Source organism: Bidens hawaiensis, unplaced genomic scaffold (genome assembly GCF_021521415.1).
Source record: "Bidens hawaiensis isolate Kalapana, Puna unplaced genomic scaffold, B.hawaiensis_p1.1 tig00000566_1, whole genome shotgun sequence".
NCBI classification, from domain to species: domain Eukaryota; kingdom Viridiplantae; phylum Streptophyta; class Magnoliopsida; order Asterales; family Asteraceae; genus Bidens; species Bidens hawaiensis.
The window spans coordinates 2,888,896-2,914,488 of record NW_027491035.1 but is presented as its reverse complement, the minus strand read 5'-3'; the positions used below and the strand labels follow the sequence as shown (position 1 = coordinate 2,914,488).

General features: G+C 40.6%; 1 protein-coding gene across 1 annotated transcript; it reads right to left on the bottom strand.

The window, feature by feature from the left end:
• Positions 1-18,823: 18,823 nt before the first annotated feature.
• LOC143636046 (KH domain-containing protein At1g09660/At1g09670-like) lies at positions 18,824-24,571 on the bottom strand. Its single transcript, XM_077103730.1, has 7 exons — positions 24,458-24,571; positions 22,337-22,422; positions 21,683-21,828; positions 21,447-21,581; positions 21,008-21,124; positions 20,722-20,865; positions 18,824-19,282 (listed from the first exon to the last, which is right to left on the bottom strand). The coding sequence occupies exons 1-7, from the start codon at positions 24,550-24,552 to the stop codon at positions 19,148-19,150; spliced, it is 858 nt and encodes a 285-aa protein (XP_076959845.1). The 5' UTR covers positions 24,553-24,571; the 3' UTR covers positions 18,824-19,147.
• Positions 24,572-25,593: the final 1,022 nt, after the last annotated feature.

Here is a 25,593-nt window from a genome sequence, read left to right as displayed (position 1 = left end):
CCATTTTTCTATATATATATATATATATTATGTATATGTATATATTATGTATATGTATAAATAGTTATTAAAATTGGTTAAAGGGTGATAAAGATTTTAAAAAGGGTTTTAATTTATTAAATATATTTACCATGCTAGTTAATATATTAAAATATAGTCTAAATTCAAAGATTTTATAAACGGTTTATTTTTTTGTATTATTTATTATTTGCCATACTAATTTAAATGAAATCTTTATTAAATAATAAAAATGCATATAAATACAATTAAAACGTATTTCTAGTTAAAATAATCATTTAGAACATATCTCTATATATAAACTATAACGTTTTATAAATATTCATTTAATATTTTAAAGTATTTTATATAATTAAATCTTATTATTTATGATAAACTTTGATAATAAAATTTAGAATAAACCTATTAATATTTAACTTTCATAAGAACACATCCGATCTTCAAATCCCGAACGTCTATATTGTTTAAGATTCTTTTTGAAATCTTAGTTATTTATACTCGTTTCCGCAATTATTGTTACTTGGGATTTCTCGTCTATAACTTCCAAAGAGTGTAACTCTTGTTTACTACCATTATTACCGCATTCGTTTATCTCTTGCTTATTGCTAATGTGAGTATTTCACTCCCCTATTTTACTTGTTTTCAAATGTTTTGGGGACATATATGTTCGTAGATATTTTCTATTATATAGTATTCAAACGCAACTGTTTATCCTTGTGTGTTTATCAGTATGCCTAACTTACTATTTGCTTACTTGCTTTATTTGAATGCTATTGCTTACTTCGACAACTGATGTCCATTTTTATGGCAACGGTTTAGTCCTTCTTGGTAACCAATGTCCATTTATATGGATTGGTTGAGCCCTTACTTTATGGTTTGCTTTCTTTATAGTTGTTTGATTGTTATGTGCTATGGCTATCTGTATATCTCACAGGAACAGTTCTCGCATTTTTATGTATTATTATTATAGTGTGTCAAATCTGGTGTTATACACACTCAACCTTGTGTTGACAAATCTATTTGTATTTTTAACGCATATGCATGTTACCGTATGATGTGATTCCCAAGCTTGTATTTGAAGAAAACTTAGGTTGCATGTTAGATAAGAAGATACAAGAATTAGAATATTGAATTGTTTTATTTAATTACATTTTAATTTATGTACTTTGGTTAAATGATGTAAATGATTATTTAATTAAATCTAATAGATATTGTCACATTTAATATTGCATGATAGTACCTTTGAAAAGCTGTGGACAATCAGTTCGCACCCCGGCATTTCCGTCATAGGTTGGGGTGTGACAGATTGGTATCAGAGCCGAAGGTTTAAGATAGGTCGTTAGAAATTGCCTTAGACACATGTTTAGGAACCCTATACGTGCCTATCTTTTTACCTTTATGTGTTCAGATTAAATTGTTTACAGCTTCCTTATATAATTATTTATTTATTATCTATTGTATTGTTATGCACACACACACAAACTCCGAGGCTATGCCTCAACATTCAAAGAAAACTTTTCAAAATTAGATTGCTTTTATTTTCGGTAAATCCCTTAAGAATTCCTACCTGATGTTTTCGCTCGTACACCTTAAGGCTAGGCTATGTGGCATGTCCATACGATAAATGAAAAGGAAAGAGAAACTGTGAGTTGGGCACTAGAAAAACGGTTCCAAGAACCAAAGGTAAGACACTATTCCTTACCTGGGTGATAACCTGACCACAGTACTCAACCCTATGGACCCGAGCGAAACCCATAAATGCCATATGACTGACACCTTAGGTTGATTTTAACCGAATTCACGGTGATTCGTGGCTAAAATCGGTTTTCCCGATTATTGTGTTCCGTTATTTAAATGGTTAAATAGGTGAAAAATTCATGGAACCCATGGGCAATCCTACTATCCATTTTCTAACTTGATTTCATATTTTTGTTGGAGTATTCAACGTGGTGATTCACAAGACTCTCCGACTACCCATAATTATTTCGATAGTTCGTTATTTAGTTTGGTCGGTTAAAACGTCGTGTAACGCTCATTGGGCCGACAAACTTCATTGCATTGTTAATTTGTTAATTAGTTGGGACAATCAAATTGCCATGTAACGCTCATGGACTGTCCAACTCAGTTGTTTTCCGTTAGTTCGTTGGGCCATTCAAATTTCCATGGAAAGCTCATGGGAGGCCAACACCCACAATTTATATTTCGTTAGTTTATTGTTAACTTAATAATCTAAATTTTAAACTGATTTAACTCCTTATGTAGTCATCACACATTAATCTTATTGACCACATCATTTAACAACTATTTACGCATTGTATCCCCCTCATCTTATAAACTTTTACTTTTAATTCTCATGACGCAAATCCCCTTACTTCTTAACGCAACGTTATTATAAGTGATCTACATAGTTAAACATTTTACTATTCTTATGATTTTCTCAATATATCATCCATCTTATAAATCCTCATTTTTGGTCCCTATAGAATGTATCATTCAAGATACCAACGTTATCCTCGACTTCAATCGTCTGATTCTCATGACCACCGTATGGCTGCCTGTATCGCCAAAGAGTTAACTGCTGCAATCCCCAGAATAGTAACCCAAATTCGGAACCTCCATGCAACCGATCCAACTTTTCCCACTAATTCCTCTGCTAGTGACTACGAACCATCTACCCCCACTTATTTCCACGAAAAGAAACGTAAGAACCGTGCTGCAACAAAATCTACCCACCCGCAAGTCTCTTCAAACAAGAAACCTTACCTCGGTCCTTTTCCGTCATGCTCTATTTGTAACTATCATCACTCGATTGAATCTCTATGCCATCACTGCACCCAATGTAATTGTTATGACCATCTTGCTTACACCCGCCGTGTCCCGCCTACTACACAATCTGTTCCGCAACAACCTATCCTTCTTGCTCAACCCAGTGTTCCTAATACCCGTGCTTGCTACCATTGTGGAAACCCAAATCATCTCCGTAATGTGTGCCCTCAACTTACCCAAGCTCATTAAGCCCCAATTGGCGACTACACCATACTACTTGACCCATGCTTACCAGGATCAAACCCATCAACCTCATGTCCCTTAAGCTCCTCCCATCAATAAAGGTAAACCTTACTTAACCATGCAACCACAAGCTCAAGTTTATCGGACATATTTCCACCAAACAACCTTCTTGCAAACCGTTCAAGCTCTAGTTTTCCAAGCAATACCGAATCAATCTACCTCAACTGCTCCTACTCCTGCAACTCGTCATGGTACTTCAAGTCACGTCAATTAAGCTACTCAAGGACCCCGAAGACTTTTGTCATTTTCTTTATCAATTCGGTGTCGCCAAGTGGCCCATAAGCCACTTGCGACACCAAACATTTTATTTGTTATATATAATAATAATAATGCCCACAAAATCAAGTTGACAAAAAAATCCCAAAGCCACAACCATTTCCGGCTGCCACTAGGAGTATGGAAGTGTGAAAAACATACAGATAAATATACAACCACCACCCTGCCAGAGCGTAACTTACATCTGAGTTGGAAAACTATCTATTACAGCATATACTAACAATAAAACCTTATCAATTGCAATACTTTACTCTATAAATAAATAAATATAGATAATAGATAATGAAAAAGTGCCAAATAAATTAAAAAAATTGATGATATGAGCGATGACGTCAACCGGCCAAACACCTTGAACAATGAATTAATTGTATATTGCAATGTTGGTTTGTTTCGCGATTGGTTTTCTTTCTTTTCCTTCCCTATGTTGGTTGAGAGCCACAAGGAAGGAACACATAATTTTGATTTGATTGATTGATTATCCCTAAAACCAAAACCATAAATAACATAGAGAGATGTCTGATCTCTCACGCCGGATATCCTTGCTCCTCTTCTTCTTCTTCTTCTTCATTCCATTTTCCCTCCAATTCCTCTCTGGTTCGTTTCTTTCTTTTTCTCAATTGCTTCGTGTCGTGTGGATGATTATATATATATTTATTTATTGCATGTGTAATTTCATCATGCATTGCATGTTTCTTTCATGGCTTCTCATCATTTGCCTTGCCATCATTATTATCTATTCATGGACCATTTTGTTATTTTCTAGCTATATATGATGAATTTAGACCAAGTCATTCAAGCTGCTCACAAAATGATCAACTAGTTTATTTTGGATAACCAATGAATGTTCATGTCACCTGACTCACTGTTTTTCCTTGTGCTTTTATGAGTACGTTGAATTAGCAACAACGTACAATTGTCTTTCTAATCATACGTATCCAACCTACTCATGCATATTGACTTGTATATTATATTTATTTACAGTCCTGGTGATAATTCATGAATCATATCAGGCTTTTCAGATGAGCAAAAAGATACAAAGGCGGAATCAAAGAGCAAAAAGGGATCTACAATATTCATTGTATGCGTTGGTCTTGCAGCAATTGCCGGTTTGTCGTCTTACCTTTTCAAGCTATGGCAAAAGAAGAAACGTGACGAGCAGCATGCACGTCTGTTAAAGCTGTTTGAAGATGATGATGAGCTTGAATTTGAACTTGGTTTTTCTGATTGACCCGGTCCATTGTGATGGAGGTAAATTCTGTGTTTGTTGTTTCCTTATTCGGTGGGTATGTCTAATTTAGTGCACTGGTGTTTTTGGTTCGGTGTTGGACCGTGAAACCGTCCAAATCAGTTATTGGTTTGGTTTCATGGTTGGGTTATTGAATTTGTATTTTAACACATATAATATGTTTTCGGTTTATACTCGAAACCGGTCGAAAAAACTGAACTGGAACGTAGGATTTTGTGCGATTAAACTTTATATATATTAATTGGGACTTTGGTTATTTTAAGCTGGATTATACATTTCATTGTGCTTTGCATAACAGTACAATACAATGCAACGAATCGGCTGTCGGTTTTTTAAGTTAAATGTCAGAACATTATCACTTCTTTTTTTTGACGTATATTATTGAAGAAACACTAAGGGACCCCGACAGATTAAGGATAATCTTAGGTTTTAGTAGATGTTTCCCACGAGGGTTAGGTCCGGCAAAGATGGCTATTCTTCTCAACCTGCAAAACAGACACCGTAAGCTCGTCACTGAGAAGGGGGGGGGGTTCCTCCTTGTGATCACCCTCCGGCGTGAGAATCAGACTAGGTTGCTCTGAATATAAGTGTATATAGAGAGAAATAGCTAGAGAGAAGATGATGATACCGTTCCAAGGTGTTGAAGTATTTATAGCCGAAGGTAGGTTTCCAAGCAGGTACGGCCAGCTGTATATAATATTCCTTTTCCACCAACTATGGGCTACGTTCGTGCCATGATGGGAGTTGGTGGGTAGGCAGCGGCTGATAGTGACATTTTGTACTGGAGCGTGCTCCTCCTCGTACTATTGTCAGTGAGCTGTCACCCTATGATTGGTTCATGGGTTGCTTTTGTCAGATATTGTCTATTTGTCCATACCTTGGTAGGTATAGTACAAAAGATCTTCTAGAAGCGTACGGACTGGCTCTTTTGGGCGGGAATATTCCCGCCCTGCTCATTCCTTCTTCAGGTGACATTACTGAAGTATAAGAGTTAGTGCCTTATGCGTGTAGCCTTACTGTTAGTGCGGGTAGCCTTCCTTCTTGGCTTGTACCCACAGCTGCGGGGACAGGCAGGGTACTGTACCAAGGGAGGCTTTCCTGCGGGGACAGCTGGCTTACTGCGTGTAAGGTCTTCATCTCTCTGAGCATGGTGGATTCTGCGGATCCAGTTGGTCTTTGCGTAGACGTACCTCTTCAAGGTGAGTCTTCTGGGTCCAACTGGGCTTTGCGGGAACCTACCTCTTCAAGTCCCCCCAGTCCATTGTTCTTCTCATGAATTGTTAATAAGTGAGAGGAACTTTTGGACTTTAAGCAAGGGGCTTACGTTTTTTAAGGTTCTCCGTGGGGATTCTTCCCGCAGTTTTTCTAATGTCACTTGCAGAAAATTCCCGACTTTTCTGCCTGGTCTTTGGGTTTGATGCGGGTAGGTGTATAACCTCTTCGCAAGTCGGGAGCGTTGAGTTTCACTTGTATAGATTCTCCACGAGGTTTTGGTAGTTTTAGACATAGTGATCAGTTATGTTAAACAACCAATTCCACCTTGAAGCTTCAAACAATCTAGTTCTCAACGTTCCCGCCATGCGGGGGTGTTATTTCTCTTTCCGCAAGCATGGCCCATAAGATCGATCTTCTTGGCTTCAATTCCCTGCAAGTGCTAAGTATGTGAAGGGTTTCGCCTTGACACTGTACCCGCACTTGTCTTATGGTTTCTTGCTTTCCAAGGTAAGGGGGTATATTCCCTCTTATTTTTGAATCTTTTTGAATCTTTTTGAAATTCGGGGGGTTGGTGAAAGGATAAGGATAGTCCAAACGGTTGAAAGGACGTTGGCGTCTTCTGACGGTTTCAAGATGTGCAGGAAGTTATGATGACGTGACAGCATGTGGTCAATCTCAACGCTTTTTCAGGCGCGTGAGCGCGAGTTTCATGGCACGCGCCATTCTGACATCTGTTGCCAGCTTGCTTTATCCACACGTGTCGCCGTGTCATTGCTCCTACGCTTTCTCTCTCATTCGCATTAAATTCATCGCATTCATTGCGATGAGTATATAAGGTGGAGAGGGTGTATTTCGTCCATTATCTTCACTTCACTCTTCTTTTTCTTTTAAGCGATTTCCGGCGAATTCTCATCTTTTCCGACGAGCATTCTCCTGAAACCGCTTTCTTTCATTCTTAACATTAAAAAATGTCTTCTTCTTCTTCTCATGACCCAGAGGTTAACATCGAAGAGTCCGATAAGGATGATAAGAGTACTACTGGCGAGTGTCAGTGTACTCTTTCTCTCGATGTATACAATTACATCGTCAAGAAATTCATGCTGGAGCCCTATGAGCCGGAGTTGCCGGAGGCCAACCAGACGGTATACGACGCCCCTAAGGGCAAGATAGGGGTTTACGCTTCGTTCTTCATATATGGGAATCTAAGATTCCCATTAACGAAGTTTGTATACCGTGTTTTGGAGAAACACGGTGTTCATTTGACAGAGGTGCACCCAATGACAATTGCTAAAGTTCGCCATTTCGAATGGGTGTGCCGTATTTTGGATATCGAGCCTCGAGTCGACCGCCTGATGACCTTCTATACTTGGAGGTGCGTCCAGGGTTGGTATACCCTTGTCACTCGGATCAAGGGTTTGAAGATCTATACTACTGAGCGTAGTCTTCGTTATTGGAAGCGTGAATTTTTCTATATTTCCGCTCGTGTCGTTCCCATTGCGATGACGTTCAAGAATGGGAGGGCACTTCCTAATCTTCCGGCTTCCAATTACCAGGAGACGGAGTGGTTCACCAAGATTTCCCAGATTCAGACTCCTGTTTATCGCTTCTCGGAATCTGGGATGGTCATGCTTGGGATGAGTCGCGTGTGGAAGGACGCCGGGTCTGGGACGCCGCAAATACTCATCGTTCTTGAATACGGTTTGAACTCTATTCCTTATGGTACGCCCCGTCCTTTGTGTTGTTATCATTTTTATTTCAGAAGGGAACGACGTACAGTCACTTTTGCACCCGCGGGAGACTGGTGGTCCAACGCGGTTGGGTACTCGTGATCTTGATGAGAACGAGTTGCTCGTTTTGGAGAAAACTGCGGATAGGTTCGTAGAGGTCTATCCGCCAGGCCATGAGATTTTAAGCGCCACTCGGCTAGGTAATGAGTTCTTTAATCCTCGTCCTCTTCATGCTCACACTTCTGCTGGAATTCCTTTGATCTTGTCTTCTTCTGATGAGGGATCCGCAGATGGGCCTTTTGTTGTAAGGAAAAAGAAGGCGGCTAGCGTGAAGGGCAAAACGAAGGCTGCTACCTTCGTTGACTTGGGGGATCAGTCTGATTCCAAGACTGAGAGTGAGGAGGCGGCGAGGAACCTTGGTGGTGGTGACGAGACCATTGTCTCAGAGGTTGAGACAACGACTGTCACTTCCGAGCCGCTAGGCATTGCAAAGGTAACTGGCGTGAAGAGGCCATTTTCATCGGGTCCATCTCCGCCTACCAGGACTTTCAAGATCAAGAAAACCAGTAAGTGTACTTTTTGTGTACCTTTTCCGCATCTCCTTCCGCCTTCGTTTTTGATATCTTAAGGTTTTTCTTTATGCAGAAGTAGACTTATCTGGTTTTGAGAGTGGTGCGGGAGGAGTTGGTTCAGGACCCACGACGATAGGTTTGGTCAACCTATCCGAGGCGATGACCCAGGCGGCTGCGTCTGTTCCGGTTATGACGTCGTCTGTCATGGCTACTGTGCTGACGATGGCGTCCAGTTTCATTGCTGCGTTGAGCAGTTCAACTTCTTCGCCAGCCGTCAGTGCCATATTTACCACGTCATTCACCGGACCGGCGGTGACTTTTTCCATGAGCTCATCTGCGATGAGCTCATCTGCAGTGACTGCAACGGTTATGAGTTCATCTCAAATGAGTTCATCTCCAATGGTCTCTACCTCTGTGACTTCTACGGTGTCACATTCGGCGTCAAAAACTATTTCGTCCTTGGCCAGTTCTTCAGGTATGTTTAGAGTTGGGGCCTCTATACTTACCTCTGTTGATGAGGGGGTCCGATCTTTGCCTCCTTCCCATCTCCTTGACCTCTTGGATGGATATCCTTTAGGTTCGGGTGATGGGTTTAGTGGCTATCGTCCTGTTATCGACCCTACAGGTGCGTGGGGTTACTTTGGTCTGTTATCCATCCTTGTCATTTTTTCCTAACTGTTTTCTGTTTTTGCAGTTTCGGATTCCAATGAGGTTTATGCTCCAAGGTGGAATATCCGCCGAGGAACAACTCTCAGGACGGCTGCAGACTGCGTCGATTGGACGCGCCATGCCGCTCCAAGTGGTGCATTGGGGGAGGCAATGGTTAGCTACCAGGAAGGCAGGTTTTCCACCGAGCTCCGAATTCTACTTGCCCGGATGCAGCCGCGTGTCGAATTACTTTGTCGTGAAAACGATAAGTTAAGGACTGCGCGTAGCTTGGAGGGGTCTCAGGTGCGATCACTGAGGGAAGAGAACAGGAAGCTTGCCGCCACCATCACTGAGAGAGAAAAGGCCTTCAAGGACCTTGAGGCCGAAATGCAAGCTAGGCATGAGGCCCGTTCCAAGGCTTCTCAAGCTTTTAACGAACAGCTTAGGTTGGCCAAGGAAACTGCGCGTAATGCGACTGAAAGGGCCACGAAAGTTGAAGCTGTTGCTGAGCCTCTACGCACTGAGAATGAAGAACTGAAAGCTAAACTGGAGAAGCTTCAGCAGGCTCATGAGGCTTTGGCTTTGGAGAACGCCAAAAAGCTACAAGAGCTCTTGGATCAGAGGGGTGTGCTTGATCGCACTGAGCGCAAGCTTAAAGGCGTTGAGGAAGCTACTGCCAAGGAGGTGTTGCTTGCCAACCTTAATAAGAATGAGGCCGAACACGCACGCGATCAAGCTCAAGCTACCCTTCAAGAGTCCTTGTCCAATAACGATTGGCTTCTACGAGAAGCGTTGCCGCAGGTACGCATAGCTCAATTATTCTTTGCTTTTCTTTTTGTGTAGGTTGTGCATCGGATTTTCGCGAACACATCCTATGATGATGCCATGAGCACAGCCCTCAACGCTTCTCATGAGGATGGAGAGAAAGTTGGTTTCTTACTTGGCCTAGGATTTGCAGAGAAAGGCATCTCGCCTTCCAGATTTCCTCTACACGATGTTGATACTGAGGCTGCCTATGACCAAGCTGTGAACCAGTATGCTGCTTTCTCTCATCCGGTCGTGGAAAAGGTGAATGAGGTTGCTGCTGCTGATGACGGGCTAGCTGTTCTCAAAGCTTTCCTTGAACAGCCGCAGCCAACTGATGGTGCGGGTTCAAGTGGGTTTGGAGGGAGTGGTCCCGATGCCTGAATCTTGAGATTCCTCCAAGCCGTTAGGATAGATTTGCACTTTTTGTAGGCGGGTAGATACCTAGCCATTTTGTAATGTTTGAACAGCTTTTATCGTGAATATAAATGTTTTGTTAATGCCTTGCCTTATAAACATTATATGATTTGCTCATGCATATTTTAGTTTAACGTAGCAATTTTCTAAGTGTTTTGAATAAGTTAACCTTTCGACGCGTGTCAGATAATAGGTTAATGTTCTGTTTCCTCTATCATGATTGTGCGCGTAGGACCGTCACTTTCACTTAGTAGGATGACCAAACTTCATCTATATCTGACCTGCGTGAAGGTTTTCCTCATCTTTTCCTTAGAAATTTTTGCTGTATTTGTGTTTATGCGGGTTGTGCCGCTTTCTACACGCAACGACTTACTTCCTCCCTCACTTATTTATGCGGTGAATACCGGCATATCAGTGTGGTCAGATCATAAGTATAAACGCAAGGCTATCAGCATCAATGTGATAAGGAGAATCATTTCCATTAGAAGTGGCTCCAGGCCTGTTCGTTACAAGTTTGGAATTGATCTACATGTAGCATCTGCGTAATTGAGCTCCATTCCATGTTCTTGGGATGGGGGTGCCATCGAGCCTTTCGAGCCGGTATGCGCCCTTTCCCAGAACTTCTTTAATAATGTATGGCCCTTCCCAGACCGGGGCCAGCTTTCCTGGGCTCTCCTGGTTCGAAGCCTCGTTGTTACGCAGTATGTAGTCTCCGACATTGAAGTTGCAGAGTTTCACCCGCGTGTTGTAGTACTTTTGCATTTGTCGCTTGTAGTTCTCTTCACGCGCTGCGACTAAGTCTCTGCGCTCTTCGGTCAGCATAAGGTCTAACCGTCTTTCCGCATCATTGTCTTCTGGTTGAGTTATGACTCTTGGTGAGGGTAGACCAATCTCGATTGGAACCATGGCTTCAGTGCCATAGGTGAGGCTGAATGGGGTTTCGCCCGTGCTTTCTTTTTTCAGCGTTCTGTTTGCCCAAAGGACATGTGGAACTTCGTCCACCCAGCTGGATCTATGCTCCAAGAGTCTTTTCTTTATGCCGTCGACAATGCTCTTGTTTGCTCTTTCCACCTCACCATTACCCTGCGGGTGTGCCACTGAGGTAAAGGTGTGGGTCATTTGAAGCTCTTTCAGCCACTTTTGTAGCTTCTGATCAGCAAAGTTGGTGCCGTTATCGCTCACCAAATTCTGTGGAAGTCCAAAACGACAAATAATAAATTCCCAAATAAATTTTTTGATATGTTTTGCGGTTGTTTGGGCTAGGGGTTTTGCTTCTATCCACTTTGGTGAAGTAGTCGATGGCTACCACTAGGAACTGAACGTTCCCTGCTGCTGTGGGAAATGGGCCTGTAACATCGATGGCCCACTTCTGGAATGGCCATGAAGAAGTGACTGGAACAAGTTCGTTCTTCGGGCGATGCGTGTTGGGTGCGTAGAGCTGGCAGGACCTACATTTTCTGATGTAGGCCAGCGCATCCGTGTGCATCCCCGGCCAAAAGTATCCCGCGTTGTTTAGCTTAGCTACAACTGCGCGTGGACCTGCGTGCACTCCACATATGCCTTCGTGTACTTCCCTTAGGAGGTAGTCGGCATCTTGGTCGTCAACGCATCTGAGGAGTGGGCCAAGAAAATTACGCCTGTAAAGTATGTCATCAACAAGTTGATAGTTCAGTGATTTACAGCGTATCTTTCTTGCCTGTGTCTTTGACTCTGGTAGTACACCCGTCGCAAGGTAATTTATGATTGGTGTCATCCATGTTTCCGTGCCGGTTTGGATGACACAAATTTCCTTGTGCGGGACTGATGGTGCTCCAAGAAGTTCAACGCGGATGTCCTTTCCCAAGTGGGTGAAGGCTAACGATGCAAGCTTGCTTAGCGCATTCGCAGATTTGTTTTCGCTTCGCTTGATGTGCACAACTTTGCAATCGTTGAAATCGCGCATAAGGGCTTTTGCTTGTGCGAGGTACAGAGCCATTGTGTCGTTCACGGCCGTGTACGTCCCGTTTATCTGGTTGGCTACTAGCATGGAATCCACATGGGCTTCCAAGTTTTTCACCCCCATCTTACGCGCAATTCTTAATCCGGCCAAGAATGCTTCGTACTCCGCTTCGTTATTCGTACTTGGGAAATCCAGCCGAATAGCGTAAGTGTATTCTTGGCCTGCTGGGTTAGTTAGTTTCAACCCTGCGCCTGAACCTTCGTTGTTGGCTGCTCCATCAGTATAGAGTCGCCAGACATCGTTAATGTCTTGTGCTGGAGAGGGTTGAGCCTCTTCCTGGCACTCTTTGTCCCGCGAAGCGGGGACTTCTGCAATAAAGTCGGCCAAGACCTGGCCTTTTATGGCTGGTCTTGGCTTGTACTTTATCGCGTATTCTCCCAACTCAATTGCCCATTTGGCTAGGCGCCCTGACAACTCGGGTTTGCCTAGAACGTTTGCAAGTTTGAAGTTGGTGAGAACGGTGGTTGGGTGGCCTTGGAAATATCGTCTTAGCCTGCGTGAAGCCTGTACAAGCGCTAAGACTAATTTTTCCAGGGTGGAGTACCGGGTTTCCACGTCTGTTAAGACGCGGCTTACATAGTAGATGGGCATCTGGATGCCCTTTCGTTCTACTAGTAAGACTGCCCTAGTTGCTCTGTCTATGGCGGAGAGGTAGAGAATTAATCCCTCCCCCACTTCTGGTGCTGTGAGTGTTGGGAGTTCGATCAAGCGTGACCGAATCTCTTGAAAGGCTGCTTCCGCTTCTGGTGTCCAGCGGAAGTGCGTTTTCTTCAAACAATTTCTCAATGTTGACACGAATGGGAACGACCTATCCGCCTGGTTTGCCAAAAAGAGGTTAAGTGCGACTAGTCGTCCATTCAGTGTCTGAGCCTGTTTGATGGTAGTAGGTGATTCCATTTTCATAATGGCTTCAACCTTTTCGGGGTTCTCTCTGAAGCCATCTTTGGTAACGATGACTCCTAAGAACTTCCCCTCTTCCATCCCAAAGGGACACTTGCTCGGGTTGAGCTTCATGTTTATCTTTCTGAGCGTGTTGAAAGTTTCTTCGATGTCTTTCAACATCGCCTCTGGCTCGAGGCTTTTGATGACCAAGTCATCCATGTAAACCTCCAAGTTCCTCTGGATTTGGGCATGAAACTCTTTGTCCATCAGGCGTTGGTATATGGATCCGGCATTCTTTAGTCCAAATGGCATCATTTGGTAACAAAATGTGCCATCGGGCGTCCGAAATGCGGTTTTATCCTGATCGTCAACAGCCATGTGGATTTGATGGTACCCTTTACACGCATCAAGGAAGCACTTAAGGCGAAACGGTGCTAATGAATCTACCTTAAGGTCAATTTCGGGTAACGGGTAACAATCCTTGGGGCATGCTTTGTTTAGGTCTTTAAAATCTATGCACATGCGCCATTGTTTGTTGGATTTTAGTACCATGACGGGATTTGCAACCCATGTTTGATATTTACTAGCGCGTACGATGCCTGCGTCAAGGAGTTCCTTGACTTGGGTTCTACACGCGTTAGCCTGCTCAGCACCCATTACGCGACGCTTTTGTATGACCGGCGCAAACGCCGGGTCGCACTTGAGCTTATGCTCAGCCTTACTTCGAGGTACACCAGTCATGTCAGCTGGTGTCCACGCGAAGATGTCGGCATTTTTTTGCAACAAGCGTTTGAGTAAGGTGCGTGTGGGATTAGTGATCGTTGGGCAAATGGTAACGGCCTGGTCAGGGTGTTTGCCATTGAAGGCCCATTCTTCTGGCTCAGAGGTGGTTGGTTTAGCCATTTTTAGTTTGGGTTTAGATGAGACAGATGCGATGCATACCTGGGAAATGCCCGTGATCATAGCGACGCCCTCAGCTGTTGGCCATCCCATCATACCATGGACCGAAGACACCACGGCATTAAATCTTGCCATCCCATCTCTCCCGAAGAGAATGTTGTATGTGTGGTGTGGCTTCCTCATTACAACGAAGTCCACGTCTTCTGTGCGGGAGTACTTCCCATCCATGAGAGTGACGGGGAAAGATAGGATTCCCAAGGGGGTGTTTGTGATGCCGTCGAACCCTTCCATCGAGGCGTAAACTGTTTCTAGGCGTTCTTTGTCTTCGTCGTCTAGCTTGTCGAAGAACTGCCTATACATGACCGTTGATGAAGCGCCATTATCAGCTAGGGTGCGGGAGGTGATGTAGTGCCCCAGCTGGCTTTTGATGACTATGGGGCCTTCTTTGTTGGGCCCCCCTGGCACACGCGGGAAGCGCACTTCTGCTTCCTTCCACGCACTTGGCTCTGTTGTTCGTCGTTTTCTTTCTCTGATGTTGCCGTGAACCATGTGAATGCTGATATCAACGGGCTTCCGTCCATTGCCCTTGTACAGATTGTCTTTCCTCCTTCCGTTCATGATTGACGCCACGAGGTGTGTGAGTTTCCCATCTTTGACGAATGTTTCGACGACATCCTTCAAGGATGTGCATTCCTCAGTGGTGTGGCCTTTTGTCCCGTGGAAGTCACAGGATTTGCTCTGATCAGCGTTTTGACGCTGTCGGATTATTGGAGCCTTTGGCCATGGGAGCTTCTCGGTGGCAAATATCTCGGTGACGCTTTTGGTGAGTGGCGTCCATCTGGGATTCCGGTTCGACGACTGCATGTTGTCCCTTCCGCCTAAGAGAGGGCGAGAGCTGGATGAGGTGTCAAAGTTTACCCTTGACTGCCAAATACCAAGCTTCCTCTTTTTGTTTTGTCGGGCGGTACGGACGTTATTTTCTCTTGTTCTCTGGGTGTAGAGGTTTGCGCTCTGGGGAAGATTTCTACCCAGTTGCTTCTCCGTTTCGGCAAAGCGTTTAGCTGCCGTCATGATGGCATCCCACGTGGATGGCATGCCGTCTTTACCTGTCAACGTACGGATGAGCTCTGGGTACTCAGCGCCCTGGATAAAAGCAGCGCGAACAAGATCTTCGCTAATAGTGCCCAGACTTAGCTTCTTTGAGTTGAAGCGAGTGATGAAGTCTAGCAAAGATTCGTCTTCTTCTCGGATGCAGTTGAGGATCGTCCATTGCTCTTCAGTATATTTTCTTTGTTGACTGAAGTGCTGGCTGAATTTGTGCTGGAAGTTTGCCCAATCGTAGATGTGGTGGACCGGTAGACGATCAAACCACGCTCTGGCTGCCCCGACGAGCGTCATTTGGAACATGTAACACCATGTGGGTTCCGTCCAATTATTGACGGTTGCCCCCGCTATAAATCTGTTCATGTGATCGTCCGGGTCAGATATGCCATCGTAAGTGCCTATGTTGGACATCTGTTTGGCACTCTTTGGAGCGATTGCTTCCGCAATGTCCCTTGCAAATTTGGACGTTACCGCATTCGCAACAGTTGGTCTGAAAGTTTTGGAGAAGTCACGTGGGTTTCCCCCCGTGTTCTTTGGTTTGAAAGTTTCTTCGAAATTTCTTCTCGAGTGGAAGTTTGCTTTTTTACGCTTCCCTTTCGCCTTATGACGTGGGTTTGCGTCACTGTCAGATTCTTCCCAATCTTCATCATCCACATACTCGCAATCATTGCTCATGTTGAGCTGTTGTCGAGTGCTTCCGAATTTGTCATTGGCCTGTTGGAGTGAACGTAAACGTTCGTCCAACTCGGCCTGGAATTCTTTCTGACGTGCTTCCGCCCAAACTTTAACTTGTTCTGGTGTTTGTCGGGGAAGTCTCGTCTGTTGTTTCCCTAACTGGGTATCAATGAATCCCAGGAGAGGATTGTTTACTGCACTTGCCCCGGCTTGGGTAACCGAGGTAGTGTTCGTAACAATCGTGTATTCACCGGTGTTCCCCCCAGCAGTTGGGGTTGTGGTTACCGGAGTTTCTTGGTTATCCGGTGGCTTTGGCATCGGAGTAACCTTAACCATCTTTCCAGAAGTTTGAAAAAACTGAGAAAAAGAAAAGTTCTAGCTTAATGCACGGATGGCGCCAATGAAGAAACACTAAGGGACCCCGACAAATTAAGGATAATCTTAGGGTTAAGTAGATGTTTCCCACGAGGGTTAGGTCCGAAAAAGATGGCTATTCTTCTCAACCCTGGCAAAACAGACACCGTAAGCTCGTCACTGAGAAGGGGTGGGGGGGGGGGTTCCTCCTTGTGACCACCCTCCGGCGTGAGAATCAGACTAGGTTGCTCTGAATATAAGTATATATAGAGAGAAATAGCTAGAGAGAAGATGATGATACCGTTCCAAGGTGTTGAAGTATTTATAGCCGAAGGTAGGTTTCCAAGCAGGTACGGCCAGCTGTATATAATATTCCTTTTCCACCAACTATGGGCTACGTTCGTGCCATGATGGGAGTTGGTGGGTAGGCAGCGCCTGATAGTGACATTTTGTACTGGAGCGTGCTCCTCCTCGTACTATTGTCAGTGAGCTGTCACCCTATGATTGGTTCATGGGTTGCTTTTGTCAGATCTTGTCTATTTGTCCATACCTTGGTAGGTATAGTACAAAAGATCTTCTAGAAGCGTACGGACTGGCTCTTTTGGGCGGGAATATTCCCGCCCTGCTCATTCCTTCTTCAGGTGACATTACTGAAGTATAAGAGTTAGTGCCTTATGCGTGTAGCCTTACTGTTAGTGCGGGTAGCCTTCCTTCTTGGCTTGTACCCACAGCTGCGGGGACAGGCAGGGTACTGTACCAAGGGAGGCTTTCCTGCGGGGACATCTGGCTTACTGCGTGTAAGGTCTTCATCTCTCTGAGCATGGTGGGTTCTGCGGATCCAATTGGTCTTTGCGTAGACGTACCTCTTCAAGGTGAGTCTTGTGGGTCCAACTGGGCTTTGCGGGAACCTACCTCTTCAATTATGAACTTTTATTATTAAAGCCCAATAACCCCGAACCACAAAACCAAACAGAAGTGGAACTATTAGTAATGGTATGGTTTGGTTTGGTTTGGTTTTAATTTTTAACAGTTGGTTTTGGTTTATGATGGTCAAAAACCATTCATGTTGTTTGACTTGAAACCAAACAACATTTAGTTATGAGTAAAAAAATTATAGTTCTCTTAATGCCTTATAAATATATTGTTAATAACAGTTTGGTATGGTAATGGTTTGACTCATTGTTTGACTTAAAACTATTAAAACCGGACTTGGAACACCGATAGTATACTTTAATGTGGTTTGATAGAGGTTGCGGTTTAAACTCATTTGTTCACAAGTGTGTCGATCCCTTCTATCTCTAACGAGTCATATCATATGGGTTTAAAAAAATTGTAAAAAACTAACTTGAAAGGAAAAATGTCACGAAAGGGGAGGATGAGAATTGAATGACTCTCATGTATTCTTGTATAGAATAGATTATATTAATCCTGAAATAGGATACTAAATCATATTTTACACTCTAGTTATTATAGAAAATTATGAAAATTTTTAATAAAAAGTGTATATGTGTCAACCCTACCCAACTTGTTTCCACCCTGATATGATATGGAAATCAGTGATGCTAAATACTTTTTTACGGTAAGATTTGATGATATTATTCGATTAATGTAACATCTGCACCAAATATTTATTTATATTTTTTGTTTATTAGTTGATATTTTTCTATACATTTTGTTTACACGTCAGAAGTGTGAAGAGTATTAACGAATAACCGGGTTGTTTACGCAGGTGTAAATGGAATGAGATGAGAGTATTGAAAGAACAATGATTTGTAAAAATGTGAGAATATCTTTTGATGTAATAGTCAGAGCTTTTCTATATATGAATTTGTTTAATTAATTGCCTTCTCAATTTGTTTTAGAATTTTTAGTACACGTGGCAACCCATGATTGGGTAATGGGTTAAAACAACTTTAAGTAGAATGATATATTTTTCTAAAAAACTTAGGTTTTTATAAACTATGTAAGTTATAATTGCAAAAAAGTTTAAAAGGGGAATAATTTTACCAAGCAATAAAATAGTAGTTTCTAAAGTTAGAAAACAGTTTTAGTGATTTTAATAAAGAAACATTTAAAGAAATCTTAGGGCGTGTTCGTTTCACAGAATTCTTGGGAATTCAAAGGAATTGTAATTAAAATCCTATGACATAGCGTGTTCGTTTCGTTGGAGTTGGAATCTTAATTTTATTTTGGTGTGTTTGGTTCAAAGAATTGGAATTGGAATTGGAATTGGAATTCGAATTCAATTCCTTCAAATTCCTTTAAATACAAGGATTTCAAATCATTCCAAAATGTGAAGGAATTCAAAGAAATTTATTGAAATCTTGTCTCAAGTTTTTTATTTTAAACAAGGAAAACGAATAAAACATTTTAATTTTTATTATTTTTTTGTTTTTAATTTATATTTTGAGTTATGATATCTTTTTGTTATTATTTTTGAATATTTTTTTGAAGGGTTTTTAATCTTAACAGAAAACTCATAAAAAATTCAAAAAAAATCATGACGCAAAATATAAATAAAAAACAAAAAATCTAAAAAAACTAAAATGTTTTCGCCGTTATCATTGTTAAAAAAAAACTTCTTGATTTCTATTCATTTGTCAAACGAACACATTAAGAATGTATTTGGATTTCAATTCCCCCCAATTCCATTTCATATTGGAATGTTCGAATTCCAAATCCAATTCCTTCAAATTCCAAATCCTATGTAAATTCCAATTCCAATTCCAATCCCATTCCGGGAAACGAACGCGCCCTAGTTATTTTATCTCTTTTGCTTTCAAATATATTTTTCTAATTTATCCGTTTAGTAAAATGCAACATAAAAAGTACAAATAAAAAACTGGCAACTTTACATAACTTTATTGAATTGAGGGAGATTCAAACATTTAAACTATTATACATAGTATCACACTCACTTTGATCCTTTGGTTACAATTAATAACTGGACTACTGCAATACAGATATTGATGCTTATTTCATAAATCAAAACGAACTAACAAACATTAATAATCAAACTCATAAGGAAAAAAAAATAACTACAAGTAAAAATCATGTCATTCAAACCTAAGTCACAAGCCAGAATTGGCCCAAAGCTGTCACAAAACGCCAGAAAAGCAGACCGCTGTCTCTTGACATTTAAAGATTCCAGTCGAGCCTTGTGGATAAACGCGATGGTGAAACCCGTGTGTGGTTCACACAAACAGATTGATACAACCCGGTGTCTGGGCCCATTGGCCCGTCATTTTCCTGTTTTGGCCCGTTTCATCCCGTTGCTATTGAATGGGCTCATGCTAGGACTTTCCTCTCTTAGTGTACCATTCAACATAGCTGATTCTCTTAGTTGATGCTTTTTATAAGTGTCCATTGACTCATCCTGGTAATAAACAGAGAATCTATCAGCATGTGTAGGCTTGTAAATGAACCGAAGAGCATGTTCATTTTTGTTTGCTTATCTATAACCTAAAAAACATTAGGTCGTGAACGATTAAACAAACACAGTATTCTTGTTCATGTTTACTCTGAATGAAAATAAGCGCATTCGTGTTCGGTTCGTTTATGTATGTTCATTAACAGTACAAACGGTTCACGAACGGAAACGAACAAACATAACCGAGCTACAATGTGTTGACCTAAAAAGCTAATCAAACTAGAGTAAATTATAATGAGCTTAAAAAGACATGTTCATGCCCGTTCGTTTAACTATATGAACAAAAAGACATGTTCATGTTCGTTTGTTTATTAATTAAACAAACTTCCTGTAAAAGACGTATTCATGTTCGTTTGTTTATCAAATGCGCGTCTAGTTCTTTTACAGGCCAAAACATATGTCATAATGGGCCTGGTTAAGCCAACATAGAAACGCTTGTTTATTTTATTTCTAACACTATACAAAATTCTCTATTATTAGGAGGAATTTCATAATTAATAACCTATATGGTAAATAAAGTGACCTAAAGGGACCCATTTTCTTTTTATTAGAACACTACAGTAATCCTAATTGTGCATGAAACCGAATAAACCGACCTATAACTGAAATAACCAACATAACCAAACCAAACCAAACCCAAAACTTACGCTTTGGTTTTTATGTTTCTTCAAAAACTGAACTTCCAATCCAGTTTCAGTTTCGGTTTTGAATGTACCAAAAACCGGAAAACCGACCCGTAACTGAACCCAACCCAAAACAAACGGTTTTGTTTTATGTTTTTTCAAAAAACAAATTTCCGGTTTGGTTGCGGATTTTCATGTACCGAAACTGCACACACCGACCTACAACCAGAACAACCGAACCCAAACCAAATATTTATGTTTCTTCAAAAACAAATTTCCAGTTTAGTTTCGGTTTTGCATGTATCGAAAGGCGAAAACCGTAAAAACCAACCTGTAAACGAAATAACCAACAAAACAGAACCGAACCAAAGCTGACGGTTTGATTTTATGTTTTTTTAACCAAATTTCCAGTTCGGTTTCTGTTTGCATGTATCGCAAACCAAAAATACCGAACCAAACCGGTAAAAACTGACGTTTGCTATCGATTTTATGGACTATAAATGGTGTAGCCCAAGCATTTTAAGCCAAACTATGTAATAATCAATTAATCATTTAATAACAATAAAAAAATTAGGACCAAAGTTCCAACCCCAAATTCATTATTTTTTGTCATTCTTTTTTCGGCCAAAAAATTTCAAGCCCAAATGGCTAAACCGAAAAAAACCGACAACCAAAACCGGAGGGTTTTTCAAAAACCCAGAAACTGGATTTTCGGTTCCTTTTGAGCCCAATGCAATGAAAGAGATGGAGGGGTGGGGGTACCACTGGCTTTAAGAGGTTTTCTAGTAGTGCAACCGCATGATCCAATCGTGAGTCAATAATATCTTCGGGAAATTCGGCTTCAAGCAACACGTGAAGAGGGTCGCTGAGGTGTTCATACCCCGGCTTATCTTTTAACTTCTCTTCCTATTTTCAAACCAAAACAGCGATGCTTTAACACGTGTACGCATTACAAATAGTTTCGGATAATATGATGCATTTATGCTCCTTGAAATTGCAAGTGTTCGTCAAATGGAAATGAAGTCTACAAAATTCTTGTAAATAATACCTTAATAGAATCCTTCACGGAGCCTTGACCTCTTATGTATATTCTACACTCTGTCACGGCTTCTATCCTTTTAAGTGAATTTCCACGTGGCCCCAGAATCCGACCCACAAAGTTATACTGTCACGCTTCCATGTTAGAATAAACTAATATGGAACTTATTTCTAACAAGCATTATAAAAAGGTAGCCAAAATGTAGGTCAAATGGGTCGAAGATCAACTAAAGTGTATTTTAGTGCATAAAACTCTCTGAATCAGATTGTGAAAATAATTAAATTACTTTTACATAATATTATTTTGTAATCATATTTGACATGCTAACTGTTTATAATTCAAAAAATAACTACCATTTCGACCCGTTACCCTACCCGCGATGGTGATGCTTCTAGGAAAATTAAAATAAAACAAAAACGGGAATTCAGAAACATCTTTGTTTACTTACATTTGGGAATTTCTCAACGGGCACATCGAGTCTAATAACTTTTTTTATAACCGCAGGGGTCATGATTCCTGGTGATGCAGGCCAGCCCCGAGCCGAAGCATGAAAAGAAGCCATTCTTTGTAATAGCCGATTATCCTAAACCAACATAACCATTATCAGTAATCTTAAAAATCAGTTCATGTTTTATCCCTATACTGTCATTGTGGAAGGGTAGTTTGGACATTTGACCAAGATACCTCTGGTTGCATTGTGGGCCATGGTTCCACATCCATTGGGCCTACATTGGGCTTTTGACCAAATGATCGGTATGATCTGTCACGCAACATTCTCTCGTGATTGACAAAATTATGGTTCGAGACGAGTCCCGAGGTCTTCATGATCTCTAAATGAATATGACAAACAAATTAAAAGAGCGTACAATATAGAGTAGACGCTGCAAAACGCACAGGTTGGTTAATGGGTTCTAACTTTTTTCTAACTTTTTAAACAGTTAATGATTAAAAAAACCATATTAATGTCACAATAGCCTACTTTTTTGTTTAAAGTTACTTATGAAGTTGATGTGCATTCAAAATTTACAATACGTTGTGCCCGAATTTCAGCTTGTTCAAGTGTTCAACCCGTTTGACTCGGTTCTTTTTTAGCTACTCTTTTTTACCCATGTGAAACACAAGACATTTAACATGACAAAAATCTACCCATTTATGAATGGTTTAAAACTGAAATTGCCACGAAAAAGTTTAAAAAAAAACCCAGAAAACAATGAAGATGTCAAATAGTATAAGTAACAAAAGATTGCAAGTGTAAAAATCCAATTTAATTGCTATATGTGGAATACATATATGTAAATGTGGTAACCGTAGTACATTAAGATTTTGTATTAAAGAAACCTTGATTCAGGAGCCTGCTGCATATTGGCATGACTTGCATAAATGGTGCTAACTTTTGTCTCTCTGCAAGCAATTCTGCCAAATATCTGTTTACAAATAAATCATAATCGAGAACATAAAAAACAAATCTTCGTTTTGTTGGTCATGTTTTTATTTCTTCTCATGTACAAAATGAAAACATAAGATAACTACCCGAATAAATTTTAATAAATAACATTTAATATAAAAAACGATGGCCATGTGAGACCTTAACACCAGTCTTCTAATCTAAGTATGATGTCTCCTACCTGTAGTAGATATAGTAAAGAAAAAGGATATTGTGTGTACTGATTTGGTATGATAACTTCCTTCTTTATGATCTTATTACTATTCTTATATGTTAAATATTTACCGGTCCTATCTTTACTTGTTTAAAGTGGGGTTTTAACCAAAATCAAAAATTACTATTTTAGACCATATGTGGGAGGCTTAAATCGGATTCAAACTTACGGGCATTTCTTCACAATCGATGGATCAATCCTAATTATATATTACTAGATTCCACAACTTCATATTGAATAATTTCTTGCTTCGAAAAAAAAAAAACGTGAGGCGCTCCGGGGCGTTTTGGTCAAAAAATTCCAACACGTGAGGCACGCGCATCAAGTACATAATTATCAAGAGCCTATTAATAATTTGCATCTCTCTCATTTGTTTTACAATTTAACCTACTTATTAAAGTATCAAACAACAACAGCCTATTAATAATTTGCATCAACTACATACTAATCTTCGTTTAACCAATTTCCTTTAATATGTACTTACGATATTTTTCATCGGAGTCAAACCTATCATTTGGAGATCGAAGCCGCCAGAGACTAAGCGCCATGATCGGAGCCACTCGAGATGAATCGTGATCTTCGTGTTGTTCGTGTAGGGTTTGGGGAAGACGGAGTGAGAACTACGAAGATGAAAAGGGGATTTGAGAATTCGGGATAGGGTTTATTTGCGAAAAAAAAGGACAAAATTGCCCCTCACGTGAGGGGCACACTGATGGGTTTAACGACCAATGTTAACAGGGTCAGGCTTGATTATAAGTGAAAACAAACAATTGGACAAAAACCGCAAATTTGAAACTAATGAAAACAAAAACGCCGATTTCCGTCAAACCACATGGATGAAAACCACAAATTTGTAAATTGAAACTAATGGACTATAACCGCCGATTTTCGTCAAACCGCAATTTTCTCAAAAAGAATATACTATTAGTAGCATTCGAACAACATTTCATCATAGATAGACAAACTAAGGCTAAATTAAGCCCAATAATAATAATAACAACTAAAAATAGAAAATAATAATAACAATAATAATAATAATAATAAGTTATAACAAGAAATAACCCCTCCTCCAAATGCCCTTAAACTTAATTCTACATCTCTAAGAGGTCCTATCATCAGCCATGTCCTCAAAGAGGTGCAAGTCTAGCAAAGCACGCCTAATCCTCTCATCTCAAGTCAATCTGAGTCTGCCTCTACCCCCCCCCCCCCTCCCCTCTATTTATCAAGAGCCCTTCAATAATTTAACCTATTTATCAAGAGCCCTTTAATAATTTAGGCATGCCTTTTACAATTTACCAATTTGTTTTGATCTTAGTACATATAAATCTCCTACGGACCCTAACTTTGGCCAATATTGACCCAAAACTACATGAGGCACGCCTTTTAAAACCAAGATTATTACAGTTAAAAACTGTGTAAGAATTAAAAATGAACAGGCTTTCCATTTATAGTTGACAACAAAACATCCTTATTTACTGCAAACTCATGTGATTAGTGAACGCGTGTTAGGTGACGAGCATAGAAGAGGTAAGACTGACTGAATCAAAAGATTATTTTAATCGAGTTAACTAGAGATTGGTATTAACAAATGTGATACTCAATCCACCAATAATGGTATCATAATACTTTCAAACATGATGTCCTTATCATATAGAAATCAGATCCTAGTCATCAACAATATGACACTAATGAAGCAACAATCATCTTGTTCATGATCCACTTGTCACTACTTGTATGACACTAATATGTTAAAAATGTATATAATAAAGGAGCTAAGTGGAGATTGGATTAAAGTTGTAACCGTTGGCAGTCGGACAGAGACGAAGCATTGTGAAGTGAAGCTCCAGCAGCAGGGGAATACTGGAAGTAACTTCCTGGTGGGATTCTATTCTCCATCAATGGCAATTATAAACCCTATATATATTATAACATCAATCAATTATAACAAAAATTAATTACACAACGAATGAGGGTTTGTGAATTGGGGAAAGAAATATTTAGACCTCAGTCGTTGATGTATTTATTTCTACTAGTGTGTTTAGGGTATGAAGAGGAACGATGGCATAGGATACGAATCATGGATTTGCTTTACTTTTACTTTTTTTAATAACAACGATCAGATTCTGTGGGTAAGAGCAATGGAAATGGGTGGGGTAAACAAGCTACTGAAACCTTCTTCCTCGTCTGCCCTTTATCAGCTTTCACATATCCACATTTCTCATTGGAAATGGATTGTGTGAAACAGGGGTGAAACCATTATTATATTAATTTTTTTATAAATTTAAATTTTTTGATATAACACATTAAATTAAATAAAAGAGCTACACTAAAACTAACTTATTAAAAAAAAAACTACATTACTTATTAAAAAAATACTCTTAAACCCACTCGTTTTTCTCGGCTATCTCGTTTTGTTTTTTCTCGTACCATCTCCTTTTGAAACCCGTTAACGTGTCAAGGTCGATAGCCATGATCTCCATCTCCTCTTTCTCGATCCTCCGCCTCTCCCTCTCATCCTCCCTAAGGTTGAACACTCGCATCTGTTCAACCAATAGTTTGCCGACTTCCTCGGCTCCGGAAGCAGACCCCGAAGCAATGGATTTTTCTTTCTTCCTACCAATCGGGCGCTGAATGGGGTCATCGTCGGCCAAGTCGTCTAGGTTTACATGAGTCCTAGACCTTCCGTCGGATGCGCCGAGACTGGCGTCCATGTCATCGATAGTTTGTTCGTTACTTATAAATAAGAAAGTAAACATATATAAATAAAAAAAATAAACATTATAAAAAAATACACATATATAAACTTGTTTTTTTTAAAAAAGAAAGCATATAAAAATAAACGTCTTTAAATAACAAAACATATATATAAAAAAACTATTTAAAATAAATACCAACGATCGGATGCTCGGAGACGTCAACCCACGCCTGCGCCAAAAC

Bases quoted from the DNA above. Each gene is read 5' to 3' on its own strand.
- LOC143636046 (XM_077103730.1), bottom strand. From the start codon at position 24,552: ATGGAGAATAGAATCCCACCAGGAAGTTACTTCCAGTATTCCCCTGCT. The intron at 21,829-22,336 runs GTTTCTTTAATA...ATATTCATTTAG, and splicing joins CAGCAGGCTCCTGAATCAAG to AGATCATGAAGACCTCGGGA. The intron at 20,866-21,007 runs GTATTATTTACA...GTTTGAAAATAG, and splicing joins CCGTGAAGGATTCTATTAAG to GAAGAGAAGTTAAAAGATAA.